Source organism: Neovison vison, chromosome 8 (genome assembly GCF_020171115.1).
Source record: "Neovison vison isolate M4711 chromosome 8, ASM_NN_V1, whole genome shotgun sequence".
Taxonomy (NCBI): domain Eukaryota; kingdom Metazoa; phylum Chordata; class Mammalia; order Carnivora; family Mustelidae; genus Neogale; species Neogale vison.
In genome coordinates, this window is record NC_058098.1 from 106,160,724 (window position 1) to 106,176,338 (window position 15,615).

Here is a 15,615-nt window from a genome sequence, read left to right on the forward strand (position 1 = left end):
CGCTTGAAGCCTGCACAGCCTCTGACCTCCTCACCGGGGCTGCATGCTCAGCGTCTTAAGGGAATCCCCCTCCTGCCCCCTTCTCTCTGTTTAAAAAGGAACAGCAGGACAAGAAACAGGTGCAGAGACGTTTATATGGTGCCCATGCAGCACTGCGCTGACTTCTCAAACCCCTGGAGGGAGCTGAATTTTCTTGAAAGCACCTAGATTTCACTCATTGGTTAATTCAACACAAAACAGAAATATTGAACTGAAATATTGAGCTTTAAAGATAGAATAATGAAAATTCAAGATTCAGTCTTCCCTTAGGTCCAATGAGGGTCCCACATGTTTCCCTGAGTGAGGAAATTCTGGGCCTGTCTTCCATCTCTAAGCTCTCTGGTCCTTGCACAGCCTAGGACCAAGATCAAGTATTTGCCTCATTCTTACCCATCTGCAGGAGAAAAATGGCTTCAGAGCTTGCTGTTTTCCAGTCAGAGGTTTTATAAAAAGTTGGGCCCAAAGTTCTCCACTTTCTCTTTGTACCTTCCAATTCTTTTGCCCCTCCCTGTCTCCCATTATTTGTTTCCCAGCATATTTTGTTACTTTATCAGGGTTATTGATATGAACAGCGAAGCTCATCATTTCTGGACACTGAATCCATTTAAAGACATTTTAAAATTGAAAATGGAAGCTCTTCATTTGATCTTGTAGCAGTTTGTCATTTTAGAACTAAGTTGTTCTCAGAGCTTCTAAGTTGACTTTTGTGTGTTCCTGTCATAAAACTCTATTTTGAAGTTATTTTTGGTTCCTTACATTTCCACTGGGTACTTTCACAATCCACTGCTTATGAGATTTGCTTCTGTTCCCCCTGACTGCTTTGCATAATCCCCTCCATGCCCAGACCAGAGGCTCAGGCTGTATAAAAGGGGCCTTTGCTGTGTGAGGTGAGCTGTGTCGGGCAGGCAGGTGCAGCAAGATGGCGTCACAGAGGCAGGTCCTCCTATCCTTGTTGCTGTGGGTCTCAGGTGAGAAGCTGAAATATGCCATAATCCTTCTGGAGTAGTGTGATTTTAAACAACCTTTTTCAGAAAATTAATGAGAAACACTCTTTTTTTCCAAAATAGACCCAACGATGTATTGCCATGTGGTACCATTAGGAAGCACGTTTGCAATGACATATTTCAGTGTGACTGGGATAAAGTGTGTCTGTATCACCATTTTTCTGATTGCAGGTGCCCATGGGCAAATCACAATGACTCAGTCTCCAGGCTCCCTGGCTGTGTCTCCAGGTCAGCGGGTCACCATGAACTGCAGAGCCAGTCAGGGTGTTTATAGCAATGTAGCCTGGTACCAGCAGAAACCTGGTCAGGCTCCCAGGCTCCTCATCTATGCTGCATCCAGCAGGGCCACGGGCATCCCAGACCGGTTCAGCGGCAGTGGGTCTGGGACAGACTACACCCTCACCATCAGCAGCCTCCAGGCCGAAGATGTGGGAAACTATTACTGCCAGCATTATTATAGCTATCCGCCCACAGTGCTTCAGCCTCGAACACAAACCTGCTCCCTGTGGCCGCGGGTCAGTGAGGCTTTGCTGCAGCAGCTGCTTCCTCTTAGCTTAGCCCTGAATATGCGTGTTCCCCTATCTGAATGAGAAGTCACTTCTCCTGACTTACTCCTTGTAGAGCTGTAAGGCCCAGCAGAAAATGACGGGGTCAGACTTTTCCTGCATCCCCCACTCCTTTTTTAAAAAAGATTTTATTTATTAATTTGCCAGAAAGAGAGAGAGAGCTAAAGCAGGGGAAGCAGGAGGCAGAGGGAGAAGCAGGCTCCCCACTGAGCAGGGAGCCCAATGTGGGACTCAATTCTAGGATGCTGGGATCATGACCTGAGCTGAAGACAGACACTTAATGGACTGAGGCACCCAAGCATCCCTTTTTGTGGGACATTAGGATGACAAATGCTGTGAAGATGTCTTAGTAATGCTGTCAGGAGTTTTTGTGCTTCAGGAAGCTTCATGTTTCCCAGGGTCCCACGACAGAAGTGAGCCAGGAAAGTCAGACTTTAGCCTCTGACAAAGGGCCATGAACTTTCTACCTGGCAGATCAGTTCTCCCTTCCTGCTCCTCTTGGCTCTGGGACATTTCTCTTCTATTTCCTTATTCCCTTTTCTTCACCCTCCAACACCTTCCCACTCTGAACCTCCCAGGATGAAACCTTTGAGCTCTCCTATTCAGAATCTCCCACGTGGAAGGTAGTGTCCCTCTCGCTTTTTCCTTCCATGGGCCCTGTTTCCCAGCCTTCCTGGGCAGTGTCCTGGACATTCATTTCTGCTCCAGCTCCTTTCCTACCTCCCTTCTCTCTCTTCTCCATTTCTCCCAGGCTTACTCATTCTTACAAAGGCAATTCTCTCATTCTTTTTTTTTTTTTTTTTTGAGATTTTATCTATCTATTTATTGCTGGTGGAGAAGGGCCATGGGAGATGGCGAGACTTTCAGACAGACACCCTGTTGAGTGGGGACCTGATGCCTGTTCCATCTCACATGCCTGAAATTATGACCTGAGCCAAAACCAAGAGTCAGATGCTAAAAAGACTGAGCGACACAGGTGCTCTGATTCCCTCACTCGTTTTAACCCTGTAACTTTAGGAACATGGGATACTGTGCCTCAGCACCTTTTTTTTTTTTTTCACCACTTGTCACCTTTTTCTTTAAAGTCATCCCCTGGGTATTCAGGCCCAGGACCCCAGGACCATGGCCTGAGCTGAAGCAGAGCCTCACCCGACTGAGCCACCTAGGTGCCCCTGAGATACTCAGCATTGTAATGATGGAGAACTTGTTATGATTTTCTGATGGCACACCTAAGGCATGGCCATGAGCATGACTGATCAAGATTGGGTGGGGAAGAGACAATTGGAGAAGGGTCAGCCAAACAATGGAAGGGTCATATACTGAACACAGTGAAACCACCAAAATTGTGACAGGCTGTGAGCGGCTGCATGAGGTGGGTGCTAAAATATTCCAGAAACCAGGAGAGACCATGGGGGCTGGTGTTTGTCTGCAATAAGGAGTGATACTAGAGTGGCGTAGTCTACCTATCTTGATTTTAAACAAACTTCCAGTTTCTAGGCAGACCTAGAAGTCTCTAGAAGTGGCTGAAGGGGGCGATGGAAGCTCGGTGAGCAGGCTGTTGGGGAAACAAAGAAGCTCAGGTCACTATTAGAAGAGATGTGGGCTACAGCGCATCTCAGTGGTTTTGTGGGGAGCGTCAGGGGAGAATGTGTTCAGGTGGTGAGTCCTTTATCTCTCCTGTCTTCCATATTTTTTGTTTGCCTCCCTCTTAAATCTGGTTTGCTCTTCTTTCCAAATTTAAAACGTTTGCTAGTGACAAAAGGAACCTGCTCTTGCTCCTGGTTTTGCACTAGAAGTCTTTTCTTTTAATGTTAAAAATATGTTGGGAAAAAAATGATGTGCATTGCTTCCAGCACAAGGATAGGCTGAGATCTAGTGTTTTCTCCTTTGTGAGATGTTTTTTCTGGATTAAAATTTGAATGGCAAAGTCAGGAAATAGGAATGCACAGCATATGGTGACTACAAACTTCAAGTAGATAGGAGGTTCTGTGTAGGGATGGCTGTTGGAGGTGATGGGAAACATCATAAGGACCTGAGTGGAGAGGGCCAGACTAGGGCTGTCATGACTAGCAGGAGACTCAGAGAGGGCTGAATTCTGATGTGGGGTCCTGTCATTATGACGGTACATCCTGATGTTCTAGGAACGAAGTCAGTCATATTGTCATTAGCATGCAGGCTGTGGATGGTATGAGTCAAGTCTGTCCTAGAGCTGCTGCCTCTGAAGGGGCAGGCACACCATTAACTGAGGTGAAAGGGCAGTAAGTGAGGGCCATCTGTCTGTGCTGGTGTAGGCTAAGCAGTGCTTCCTGGCCATGTGGAGGGCGCTCTCACTGGCCTTGCACCTGATGGAGACTCTCTCCTGGGGAACGGCTAGGGACCTGGCAGCTTGGGAGCGTGTCATGTGCTCACCGGAAGCTGCCATCATAGGTGCACTGGGCTGTTGTGGAGATGCTGTGTTTCTGTTAGAGCTAGAGTGGGCCTCCCAAGGTGAGGCCAGGCCCTAAACAAGCCTGTGTGGTTGGTGGCATTCATTTCCTGTCCCCTCCCAATACCATTCTTCTCAGGAGCATGACGTTTAACCCTGAGGGAACTCTCAACTTGGGGACATTCTTTCACCTGGACCGTAAGGGCAAGAGCCTGAGGATCTGGCACCATCAGGCTGCCTCTTGCCCTCCCAAGGCTGCTCATACCCTGTCCATGGAAAAGACCCAGTGAGCAGCATCAGGCCTGTAGTGGAGGCAATAGGGGTGGGAGGTTGATGCAAATCCCCGTGGAGGATGAAGGCAGAACTGGCAGAGTCCAAAGTCGTGTTGGTACCTGGTGATGCTGCCACCAGCCACTCTCCTGAGCTGCCTGCCCTTGTCTGGCCCTCCCCCTGACAGATGACAAACAACTAGAATGTTCCATTAGGCGATGGTAAGTCACATGTTGCTCAGCCTGCTCCTGTCTGGGAAAAGTCACTGGGAGCCACTTGGGAGGGCATTTTGTAGAAGATGAAGAATAAGTTCATGAGAATGTGTTGAGCTGCTATAGGATGTGCTCTTGTGCTGGGACCTGGAATTCACATGATTTTGTCTTCCAGGCTTTGTTATGGTGCCTGCACATGACACATCAATGTTAGAGGCAGGGTGAAGGAGAAGTTGGGCACAGGGGCTTCTCCACTCTGAGCAGGAATGACTGCTCTGCCTGGGAGGGCTTCGAGGGGGAATGACATTGGTTTCCAGGACTGTGCAGATACAGTCCTGGGCTTCTCCACACCAAGGCAAGTTCCTTGATTAGTGTCTGTTCCCAGCCTTCACCAAGGTTCCATGCTCAGCCCTCTCACCCTTTCCAGGTCCTGAGGACATGTCAGGACTTCATTTGAAATTTTTTTACTCAGTGGGGCCGACTTCCTTGCCCTATCAGAACCAGGCCACCCCGGTTCATTCTTTTATAATCTCATGGCTTTCTGTTCCAGACAATAATCACAACTTGAAATACATTATTGTGGTAATTCTAGGGATTATGAGTGTTTCTGAAATAACCTGTATCCTCACAGTAATGGAGCCCAGGGCACTGTCCCACGTGGCATCTCAGACTAGAAGGCAAAGATTTAAGAAACTGTTCCCCAAATCCCTTGGGACATGCTTGAGCTATACATGGAAATTTCTGGCAACCCAAAGTCCCACAGGGTATTCTGTGAGCAGGTGTCCCCTTTGCGCACAACCTCAAGCTCTTCTGAGCAATTTTGCATGTTGTGTCATTAGACAAAACCACAGGCTGCTCTCAGCATCCTTAAAGGCATCTGGTTTGGGCCCTGGAGTAGCAGCCTCTGGTTCAGCTCTCTGACATGGTGTCCGGGGCTCCCCTGCTATGGATCCTGCTCCAGGTGAGAGGAGGGCACTCGGAGAAATGGTGGGCAAACTCACTGGGGCCACGATGATTATGGTGTCTCTCAGTTCTTGGTGGCTGGAATTCAAGCATTTGGTGTGGGGTTCCACTGCCCAGTTACCTTTCGTTTTCTGGTTCCTCAGAGTGTTGTCCATGACTTTGACTACAAGGTCATCAGTGCTGTGGGCCTCTGTTGGGGACCGCCTGTGGCCAAGGAAGTTCCCACCATTGCAAGATGGTACCTGGCCAGGTGCCAAAACAGACCTCCATGTAAACAAGTCAATATCAGCGGTAGCCCATGTGGGGGAGGAAAAGCAGACCCTGGATAGACTAACTGGGGAAGCCTAGCAGCAGGTCTGTGATTGGATGTCTTGAGAATATCTGTCTTCTGATAGGGTGCCCTACTGCATATAAGCAAGTGTGGTATGAGGAATAAATAAGAGCAACATTAACAAGAGACCAGGCTATGTGTCGTTCTTGCGGGTCGAGAGCAACAGGTCTCCACTAGGATGCTCTCAGTATGTCTGTCAAATTTGTTGTGTTTCTCATTCCAGGTTGCACTGGGGACATTGTGCTGACCCAGTCTCCAGGCTCTCCAGGGCAGAGGGCCACCATCTCTTGCAAGACCAGCCAGAAAGTCGGTGACATTTTGGGCATTACACACTGTATTACATGGTATCAATAAAAATCAAGACAGTGTCTGAGAATCCTGACTTATAAAGCATCCAATCGAGTGTCAGGGGTCCCAGCCCAGTTCAGTGGCAGTGGGTCTGGCACTGAGATCAGTTTTATGATTGATCCCATGGAGGATGGCAATGCTGCCAGTTATTACTGCCAGCAGAGCAAGGACACTCATCCCACAGTGCTCTGGGTGTAAACAAAACCCTCCCTAGGCGGCTGCTCAGTGAGGCTCCATCCCTCAGGGTGTCCCTCCTCATGACCCAGGGTCTCTGGGCAGTTTGGGTAAAAGGGTCAGACTATGAGAGAGGAAGGTCTCAGACTGACATGTGTCTGTGTGTTTGCGTTTTCCTCATAACCTGTTGTATAATTTAATGATCATATGACTATGGGGCTCACATAGTCACCCCTCCATGTTGTTCAGAAACTAAGAACTGGATGTAGTTGTCTGTGCTCCTTTGATTCAGGTTTCTCCATCTCTGTGTCTTTCTCAAAAATGACTTCTTCTGTCCTAGATATATTTACTTGTCCTTTTCTCCTTGTCTGATTTTTATGTCCTTTTTCTATGATACCCATCATGTATCTGGCCAAGGTCTTCTCTTGTCTCCTTTTTCTGCTTTCTAGAACATTACAGGTGGAGTGAACTCCAGAAGCCTGAGTGTGCACAGTGACAAAGATTGAAGTGTCAGTTTTCATATCTGTCTCCACCCCTACCTTGCCTCCCTTGGGCTTCTGTATCCTCCCCAAGGGGAGCTGGGGAAACTGACAAATAGTGCCCTGTAACATGTCAGTGTTCTCAGATTCCCATTAGTTTCTAAGTTTGTAAGAGTGTGTCACCACATAAAAATTTTACTGTCCTATTCCTTTTATATTGCCCCGCAAAAAGTTAGCACAATCTCAGTGGATAAAACACACATTGATCATCACATAGTTTCTAGGAGTCAGGCTTCTGGGCAGGGTTTAGCTGGGTTCTCTTCTTAGGGTCTTCCAGAATGAAACAATGTGTTGACTAAACTCTCTTCTCATCCAGAGGCTTGAAGAATCTGTTTCCAAGGTCATTTCAAGGTGTGGGAAGGATTCTTTTTTTTGTGACTATCTGACTAAAGGTCCTGAACTTTGGTGGCTGCAGGCCGGTGGTCACACCAATGTCCTAGAGGCCACTCAAAGTTCCTGACATGTGAGATCCTAACTAATCATAGCAGCAAGGGGAAATCCATTCTCAAGAGAGAGAGCTCTTAGTTCCTCCCTTAAGGGCTTTGTCTTGATTTAGTGAGGTCCACCCAGCATAATCTCCATTTTAATTAACTCAGAATCAACTGATTTGAGATGGTAGTTACATCTGCCAATTCTCTTTCCCTCTGCAATATTGCATGGGCTAGGAGGAATTCACAAGCTCTGCCCACACTGAATGGGAGGGCATGTAGTTGTCATGTCCCCCTCTTCCCCAGTCTGTCTGCTACAACTGTTGCACTGACATAAGGCTTTTTGTTTGTTTATTTCCAAATTCTTTCTTCTAAGAGTCTGTGGTGCCTAGGACATCAAGTACAAAATGTCCCCAGGTAATGGATCATGAATAGCCTCAGACCCACCCTTCAGGGCCATGTTTCCCTTCTAGCTTCTCATATTTCTCCTGTTGCTTCCCAATGGAAGAAATATCCAATGTTTCTCTTTTGTGTTTAATTTGTAATAAATTGATAAACAAAGAATATTAGACATGTATTTTGAAAAATGCCTGAATTAGGAAAGAAAGAACCATCTCATACGAATAGCCTAAGCTCCTACCCTAAGAACCTAGAAAATAAAGAGCAAACAAAATCCAAGCAGGTAGAATAAAAGAAATACAAGAATTAGAGTGGAAATCAATGGAATATATATTTTAACCCCTCAAAACTTAAGATCCTTTTAAAACCAGCATGGGGTAGAGACTTAAATGTATTGTCGTGCTAATGAGCCAAGGGCTGTGTATCATTCAGTATCAGAGGGAAAGGTAAATGTTTTAGTTCAGTCTTATAGGTAGGTGGAGGCCAGTTCTCTTCTCTAGAGGGATCCAGGGTCTGTCATTCGCTGAACATCCTTACATATATCTAGGCTCCAGATCACACACTGAGGTTCTAGTTTCCCTACACTTTGGGAGGTTCAGAGGTCTTTACAGAGACCTTAATGTATGGATAAGGGCTCAGTTTGGCAGCGGGCAGGGAAAGAGAGGGCACCCCTGTGGGGGTTGGGATTTGCTGATGGAAATCATGTACAGCAGATTCTTACCACAGAGGTAATTCACCTCCCACAGTGCCCCTTTCTTTGGTAATGGGGTTGAATTAAGCTGTCTGGACAGGAACGTGTAAGTGATGTCCTGGTGCAGAGGTCCACACAACTCCCAAAAGCCCTGAGAACCTCTCCTCTCCTCTGCCCGCCCAGCTTCTACAGGTGGAAGGACCACAGGGACTTCTAAGCCAGGACTCGCTCACCCACCTGCTGCTGATTTGCTTCTTTCTCTGCAACCACAAAACCCTGGGAACTGGATGTGGCTGGGAACTCTTAACTGTCTCACCATCAGAGGCTCTGGAGACCCAAGGTGCAGCCCATTACTATTGCCAGCAGGGGGCAGCCACCCACCCACACTGTTAGAGACAGCAACAAAAACTCCAGCTGTGTGCCCTGCTGTGCTCCCTTGGATACCCTGAAGGTCATGGTCTCTGCTTCTGAGTCTGGAAGACCTCACTGTGGCCCTCTGAGGTGCCTGGGCTTGACTGGCTGTAGAAGATGCTTGACTTTCAGAGGGAAGAGGAGGAACAGTGTCTGGAGAATGAGTCGGAACTCAGTGGGCTCTGTTTTGGCAGTAGTCTCGGTCATGAAGGGAAAGGTGCAGGTGTGATGCCATTCCTCCAGAGCATTTCTCTTTTTTTTTGTTTTTGTTGTTTGTTTAAGATTTTTATTTATTTATCTGTCAGAGAGAGCAGAGTAGGCAGAGAGGCAGGCAGAGGGAGAAACAAGCTTCCTGCTGAACAGAGAGCCAGACATGGGGCTCAATCCTAGGACCTTGGGATCATGACCTGAGCTGAAAGCAGACACTTAACTGACTAAACCACCCAGCTGCCCACCCCCCAATTAGTTCACTTTTAAAACAAAGTTACTTTCTGTACTGCCCCATAAGGCTTTCTTTGCTAATGGGATGAATTAAACCTATCTGGACAGGAACCCATAAGTAATGCCCTGGACCAGATGTACACACACCTCACAAAAGCACTGAGAACCTTCCCTCTCCTATGCCTGCCTAATTTACACAAATGGAAGGACCACAGAGACTTATAAGCCAGGATCTCCTCACTCACACTCTGCTGATTTGTATCTTCCTTTGGAACAAATAATCCAAAAATTTATATGGAACCAGAAAAGATCCCCAATAGCCAAAGGAATATTGAAAAAGAAAACCAAAGCTGGCGGCATCACAATTCCAGACTTCTAGCTCTATTTCAAAGCTGTCATTATCAAGACAGTGTGGTACTGGCACAAAAACAGACACATCGACCCACAGAACAGAACAGAGAAAGCAGAAATGGACCCTCAACTCTATAGTCAAGTAATCTTTGACAAAGATGAAAGAATACCCAATGAAAAAATGAAAATCTCTTCAACAAATGATGTTGGGAAAATTGGACATCTTCTTGCAGAAGAATGAAACTGGACCAGTTTTTTAGACAGTATACAAAAATAGACTCAAAATGGATGAAAGACCTCAGTGTGAGACAAGAATCCATCAAAATCCTAGAGGAGAACACAGGCAGCAACCTCTGTGACCTCAGCCACAGCAACTTCTTGCTGAATGTTTCTCCAAAGGCCAGGGAAACAAAGGCAAAAAAAAAAAAGAACTATTGGGACTTCATCAGGATTAAAGATCTTTTTGGTAGAAATAAAGTAGTGGTAGAGATAGAAAAAAGGGAACCATGACAAAACAGCGATAGCCTACATTGCACCATTATTGTGTTGTCAGTGTTGGACAACCAGCTCTCCAGAAAATGAAAGTTCAGAAAGAAGAAATATTTATTTATTTACTTATTTGATATTTTTACAGCATAAGGAATCAAATCAATGGTATTGTAATAGTACTGTATGGTGACAGATGTGGCCATAGAATAATGTATAAACTTGTTGAATCACTATGTTGTACAGCTGAAATATGATAGCCCTATGTGTCAATGATGCTAAAACAAAGAAAGAGGAAATATTTAAAATCAATGGTCAAATATCTTCCATAGGAGTCCAAAGAAGAAGAAGTTCTTGTTCAGAGTCGGTGCTCCAGAACGCTTCTGAATTCACCTTCTCCCATGGACACGTGGAACCTACAGCTACACATGGGACAACTCCCACCCTGAGATATACAGAAACTAGCCGAGGGACTCCTACACATTTGGTTAAAGAGGTCATACCCACATTGAGACATGTGCACAAAGCTGGGACACATTCTTGCCATAAAGTCCACCTCCAACAGAACAGTATATCATTGGAAGGAAACTTGTAACTTCTGGCCTCTCCCTGAAGAGTGAAGGGTTTGGACCCAACTTCAAGTTCCCCAACTTGCAAAACTTCCACCTGAGGAACCGGCCCCAAAATACCTCGATCCGGAAGCCAGCGGGGCAGTGCATGGAGACTCCCCAAGAGAACAGTAAACAAAGAAACAGGGAGCAGACGGAATCACCCACCTCCCAGTCTTTACCCTCAAAGAAGCCTATTTTCAGATCTTAAGGACTCGTGCCTGACAGGCTTCCAGTTCAGATCACATCTATGGGCTGACTGCATTCCTCCCTGGAAATCGGGGAAGCCTGTGTTTGCTCTCTGCATTCTCTCTCTGCCCAGCTCCAGGTTCCTGGTGTCTCCCTGGAAAGAGATTGTGCACTTGTCCGGTGCCCTGGCACCCCTTGACCACCTGGCTCTGTTGGCCAGCAGGGCTGAAGTTCTCGGACCCCAGGGCTAGAACAAATAGAGACAAATAAATATTTGCAGAAATAATACTTGTGTGTTAAACTGGCAAAGTAATACTGGCAATAAACTTGAAAATATTACAATAAGCTCATGATAAAGTTCCACACAGATGAACTTACAAGAATAATATTTGTGTATTATAATTTAAAATAATACAACAAATATGTATAATAGATGGTAAGACTTTATTGGTTTGATATATTGACTGAATATAAGATTTTTCTGGATTGCTTTTCTGCAAGTTCATTTATTATGGCATCAAAATTTGTACTTTTAGCAAATTCAATTTCCATACATAATTGAAAATAACAGTGTCTTTTGGTAAATACAAGACCTCAAATATTTTTCCAAAATTTCTAATTTTGAAAAGGTTTTTACTGATGGAAAAGAAGATAAAACCCTGAGTTTGGAATATTTTATTTATAATGTCGATGTGATGACATTATGATGCCTTCTGATTAATTATTTTAACTATAAATTTTGATATGTCTAGACTTGATGAACCATTTCTAAAAAAAGGACTTAACTCTTCCCACAAATTAGTTTTCTGTAAATCTGATTTAATGTTAGATACATATGTATACAATATCTTAATATTTCTTCTGACATTTCTTGCAATATGTAGATATAAAACATGAAACTGACAATAGCTCCATAATTTGCATACACTTCAAAACATCTGTTTATTACCTCCTATCTCTGTTCCTTCAATTACAATTAATCTTAAAATTGTCTTATTAGATTGTTTAGTATGAAGCTTCATATGAAATAATGCTCTTCATCAAATGCGACAATATTTAAATTTACCATTTACTTCTAGGACTGTGGCTACTTAGCTTTCATTGCTATAGCTGTTTTCAAAACTGAGATCCTAAATTCCCTGAAGAATTCTCATAATTCTTTTTTTGACCCATCGATATGCTCTGCTCTTCTCATTGCAAGTGTAGCTGCCGTCTCTCTCCCCACAACACTGTTGCACTGTCATAGAATATATTCCCTTCCTTGTACCTTCATCCCTGTGACCTGCTCATTCCATAACTGGAAGTGGGTTCCTCCCAACTCCTTCACACATTCTTCCCCTCCTGCCTGTTCCCTTCCCCTCAGGCAAACACCAGTTTAGTCTCTGTATTCATGGGTCTTTCTGCTTTTGATTGTTTGTTTGTTTGTTTTGATTTCTGTTTTAGATTCTACATATAAATGAAATCATATGATGTTTGCCTTTCTCTCAACTTGCTTCACCTCCCATAATACCCTACTAGTCCATCCATGTTGCCCCATACGGCTAGATTTCATTCGAATTATGGCTGAGTAAAATTTCATTGTATATATGGACATTGTCTTTACAGGATCAGGAGCTTATATCTGCTATGGGTTTGGAAGTCTGTTTGAAAGCTTGAAGAAAAATGTTTACTAATCGTTCTCAGCCATATTTCCTGTGGGGTTAGTGTGTATAGAATGTTACCTAGAGAGCATAGTACGAGAACAGTTAGTATAATTGGGAAAGAAGAAATTCAGAGAGTGGGAAAATAAGCAATAATAAATTCTGAAGGATATCAAATATTATCCTACTGAAAATATCACAAACTTTGTTACCTCAAAAATGTATGTAATTAGTTGCCACAAAATATCCCTCAGGTTTTTGACATTCAGGCTGAATAACTGTCCCTGACCCATGCACACAAGCCAGGAGAGTCAGGGTGAGTTTCAGGGTGGCTTTCCCTTGCAGTTCACTGCTTAGCCCTCAGGATGATCACCTCCTTCTGGAGCTGGTTGTGCCCCACTGAGGCTGTTGGCACCCAGAGGTCAGGACTCGGTTCAGAGCACTCAGCTGCACGTTACTGCCCTGACTTCCCCACACCTGCCTCTGACACCAGCTCAGAGCCTTTGCTGCACCAGCTCCCTGCTCAGGGAACACACGTGCCCAGAGGAGACCTTCAAACAGAGAGGTTTGTGTTTAGGCCTGAACCACTGTGGGAGGAAAATGTAGACGTTGCCCGCAGTAATAAACTCCCACATCATCAGCCTCCACCCTGCTGATTCTCAGGGTGAAATCTGTCCCTGATCCGCTGCCACTGAACCTGTCTGGGACCCCAGTGAAACGGTTGGAAACCTCATAGATGAGGAGCTGTGGGGACTGGCCTGGCTTCTGCAGGTACCAATCCAAATAGGTATTTCCATTACTGTGTACGAGGCTCTGACTGGCCTTGCAGGAGATGGAGGCCGGTTCTCCCGGGGTGACGAGCAGCAAGAGCGGGGTCTGGGTCATCACGATCTCCCCATTGGATCCTAAAATAATGAGAGATAAGTACAGGTTGTGGAGAAACATTACAAACCATTATTATGATTTTAAATTTCATGTATATTAGGCTAAATCATATTTTGTGATTGGATTCCTACACTAAATATATCCGAATTCCATGGATAACCCAAGAATTTCAGGGCACAGAGTGGCCACAATTTTTTTTTTTAAGCATCTCACTAAAGAACTGTTCTTTGTTCCTAGCAATTTCTTCATGGTTTTCACAGATCTCAAAATTAAATACCTCTTGCTGGAGGGCAATCTCACCCCTGGACAGAGCACCCATAGGGAGTGACAGCACCCAGACAGCTCACCCTCCCCACCCCATCTCCTTCCTCATCCACCCTTTGCTCTTACCTGGGACCCAGAGCATCAGCAGCCCCAGGAGCTGAGAAGGGAACCTCATTTTGAGAAGCTGAGCTGATAAGTCCTAGTAAGTAAATAAAAGCTCAGAGCTGACCTTTATGTTAGACTTCCAAGGCAAGGTCCTCCCCAGGCAATGATATGCAAATCCTGTGGTGGGTGCAGCAGAGTGGAAAGAGCCAAAGGCTGGGTGCAGGTCCCTCTCCTGGGAGAGCAGTAACTTAAAGTGGTTTCTGTGTTTGGACGGAAACTAACACAGACAAATTCTTTTCTGCCTTGGTGGGAGCAGGATCTCCCTGCAATAATCAGGATCTGTGGCAGGACACAGAGCCCATAGCCCTGCCTTCTTAGAAAGCTCCAGAGACCCTGACGATAAAGACACGCATGTCCAGAATCCATTTCTGGCAGGTGAATGGCCATCCTGCCTGGATTCCTGTCAACTAATGACCAGGAGGAAAGAGGTCCCACTTGCACTCCAGTTGATTTTCCGGCAATCTCCAGATCTCAGGATGAACTGAGATAGATCAGGAGTCTCTGAGATTTGCTGTTTCCAGGTTAATGGTTTTAGACAATTTAGTAATGATTTAATAAAGAATCCATCTCACCCTCGGGTTTCGTGAATTCTACTCTATTAGAAGATGAATGTGAGAAGGATCAAAAGAATCTTTTGAGAGGATCAAAAGAATCTCTTACAGGAGGAGAACTCATAGTCCAGCAGAAAAAAGTAGGAGAGAAGACAGAATTTTATGCTTCAAACAGTGAGTAGGAATGTGGTAACCATTTGTTACAACCTGGTGTATATCCTGTACTCTTTCTCTCTCTCTCTCTCTCTCTCGAGAGAGAGATAGAGAGGTAGGCAGATAGGGACACATACACCATATGGCATATGTGAGACCCTTCACTAAAATAGGGACATAAACTGATGGTTCTTCATGTGTCAGCTTGACATTATGTTATATTGAATCATTTGTGAGAATTTTATCGAGTTCAATTTACCTCAGAACTCAAGTCATCATTCTGCAAACAAAATCCTAGAGAAACTATAGATTTCAGTTTGTACTTCTATTAGATCAACCGTAATTTAAATCTGAAGTCATACCGAACTGAAAAATAACTGAATACACAGTTTCAGGCTTGATTAACAATAAAGCTCAGTCTGAATATCTTCTAGGAAATCTTCCAAGAGTTAGATTTTGTGTAAAATCTAAATGAGCTGTTGTGTAAAAATGGTATCAAAAGCAAAGTCTGATCTCAGCATGGAGACTTGGGTGTTGAAGACAAACCATGGAAGAAGTAAAGTAGAAGAGCCCATGTCCCATAGTTGACCAGCTAGCATTTTATTTGCCCTTTTGTGATTTCTGTGCTAGCCAGTGCAATCCTGAATCTTACTCTTGAAAATGCCAGCCTTCCGAAGGAATCCTGCTAGTGAATGAATTCAGAAAGATAAGCCAGTGAAAATGAAAAAAGCACGACAAAAACAAATGGAAAATACAAGACAGTATTGTAAATCTTAAGATGAGTTTGAAAAACTATTCATTACAGATGTTAATTAACAATTACATTATCTACCACTGTGTGTCAAGTACACTAAAAAAAAAGAATCAAAATCACATTACTCATTATGGTATGTGAAACCTCAATGTGTGGATATATGGCCAGAAATTTTTCATCTGTCATGTTTATTTTCTGTGTATCAGTTGAAAGTTTCCCCCCCACACAAAGTATTCTTAAGAATGCTTGAATTTTGGGGCGCCTAGGTTTCTCAATGGGTTAAGCCTTTGCCTTCAGCTCAGGTCATGATCCCAGGGTGCAGGAGTCC

General features: G+C 44.6%; 2 gene segments (V, D, J or C); one reads left to right on the forward strand and one right to left on the reverse strand.

Annotated features, from left to right (window-relative positions):
* Positions 1-13,881, reverse strand: part of LOC122915504 — a 189,298-nt gene extending 175,417 nt beyond the window's left edge. Inside the window, 2 exon segments of the V gene segment in view lie at positions 13,111-13,420; positions 13,791-13,881. Of these exon segments, the coding sequence occupies positions 13,111-13,420; positions 13,791-13,839 (359 nt within the window).
* LOC122915509 lies at positions 908-6,093 on the forward strand. The segment is given in 3 exon segments: positions 908-1,007; positions 1,215-1,558; positions 6,034-6,093. Coding segments are annotated over 3 exon segments (417 nt in total).
* Positions 13,882-15,615: the final 1,734 nt, after the last annotated feature.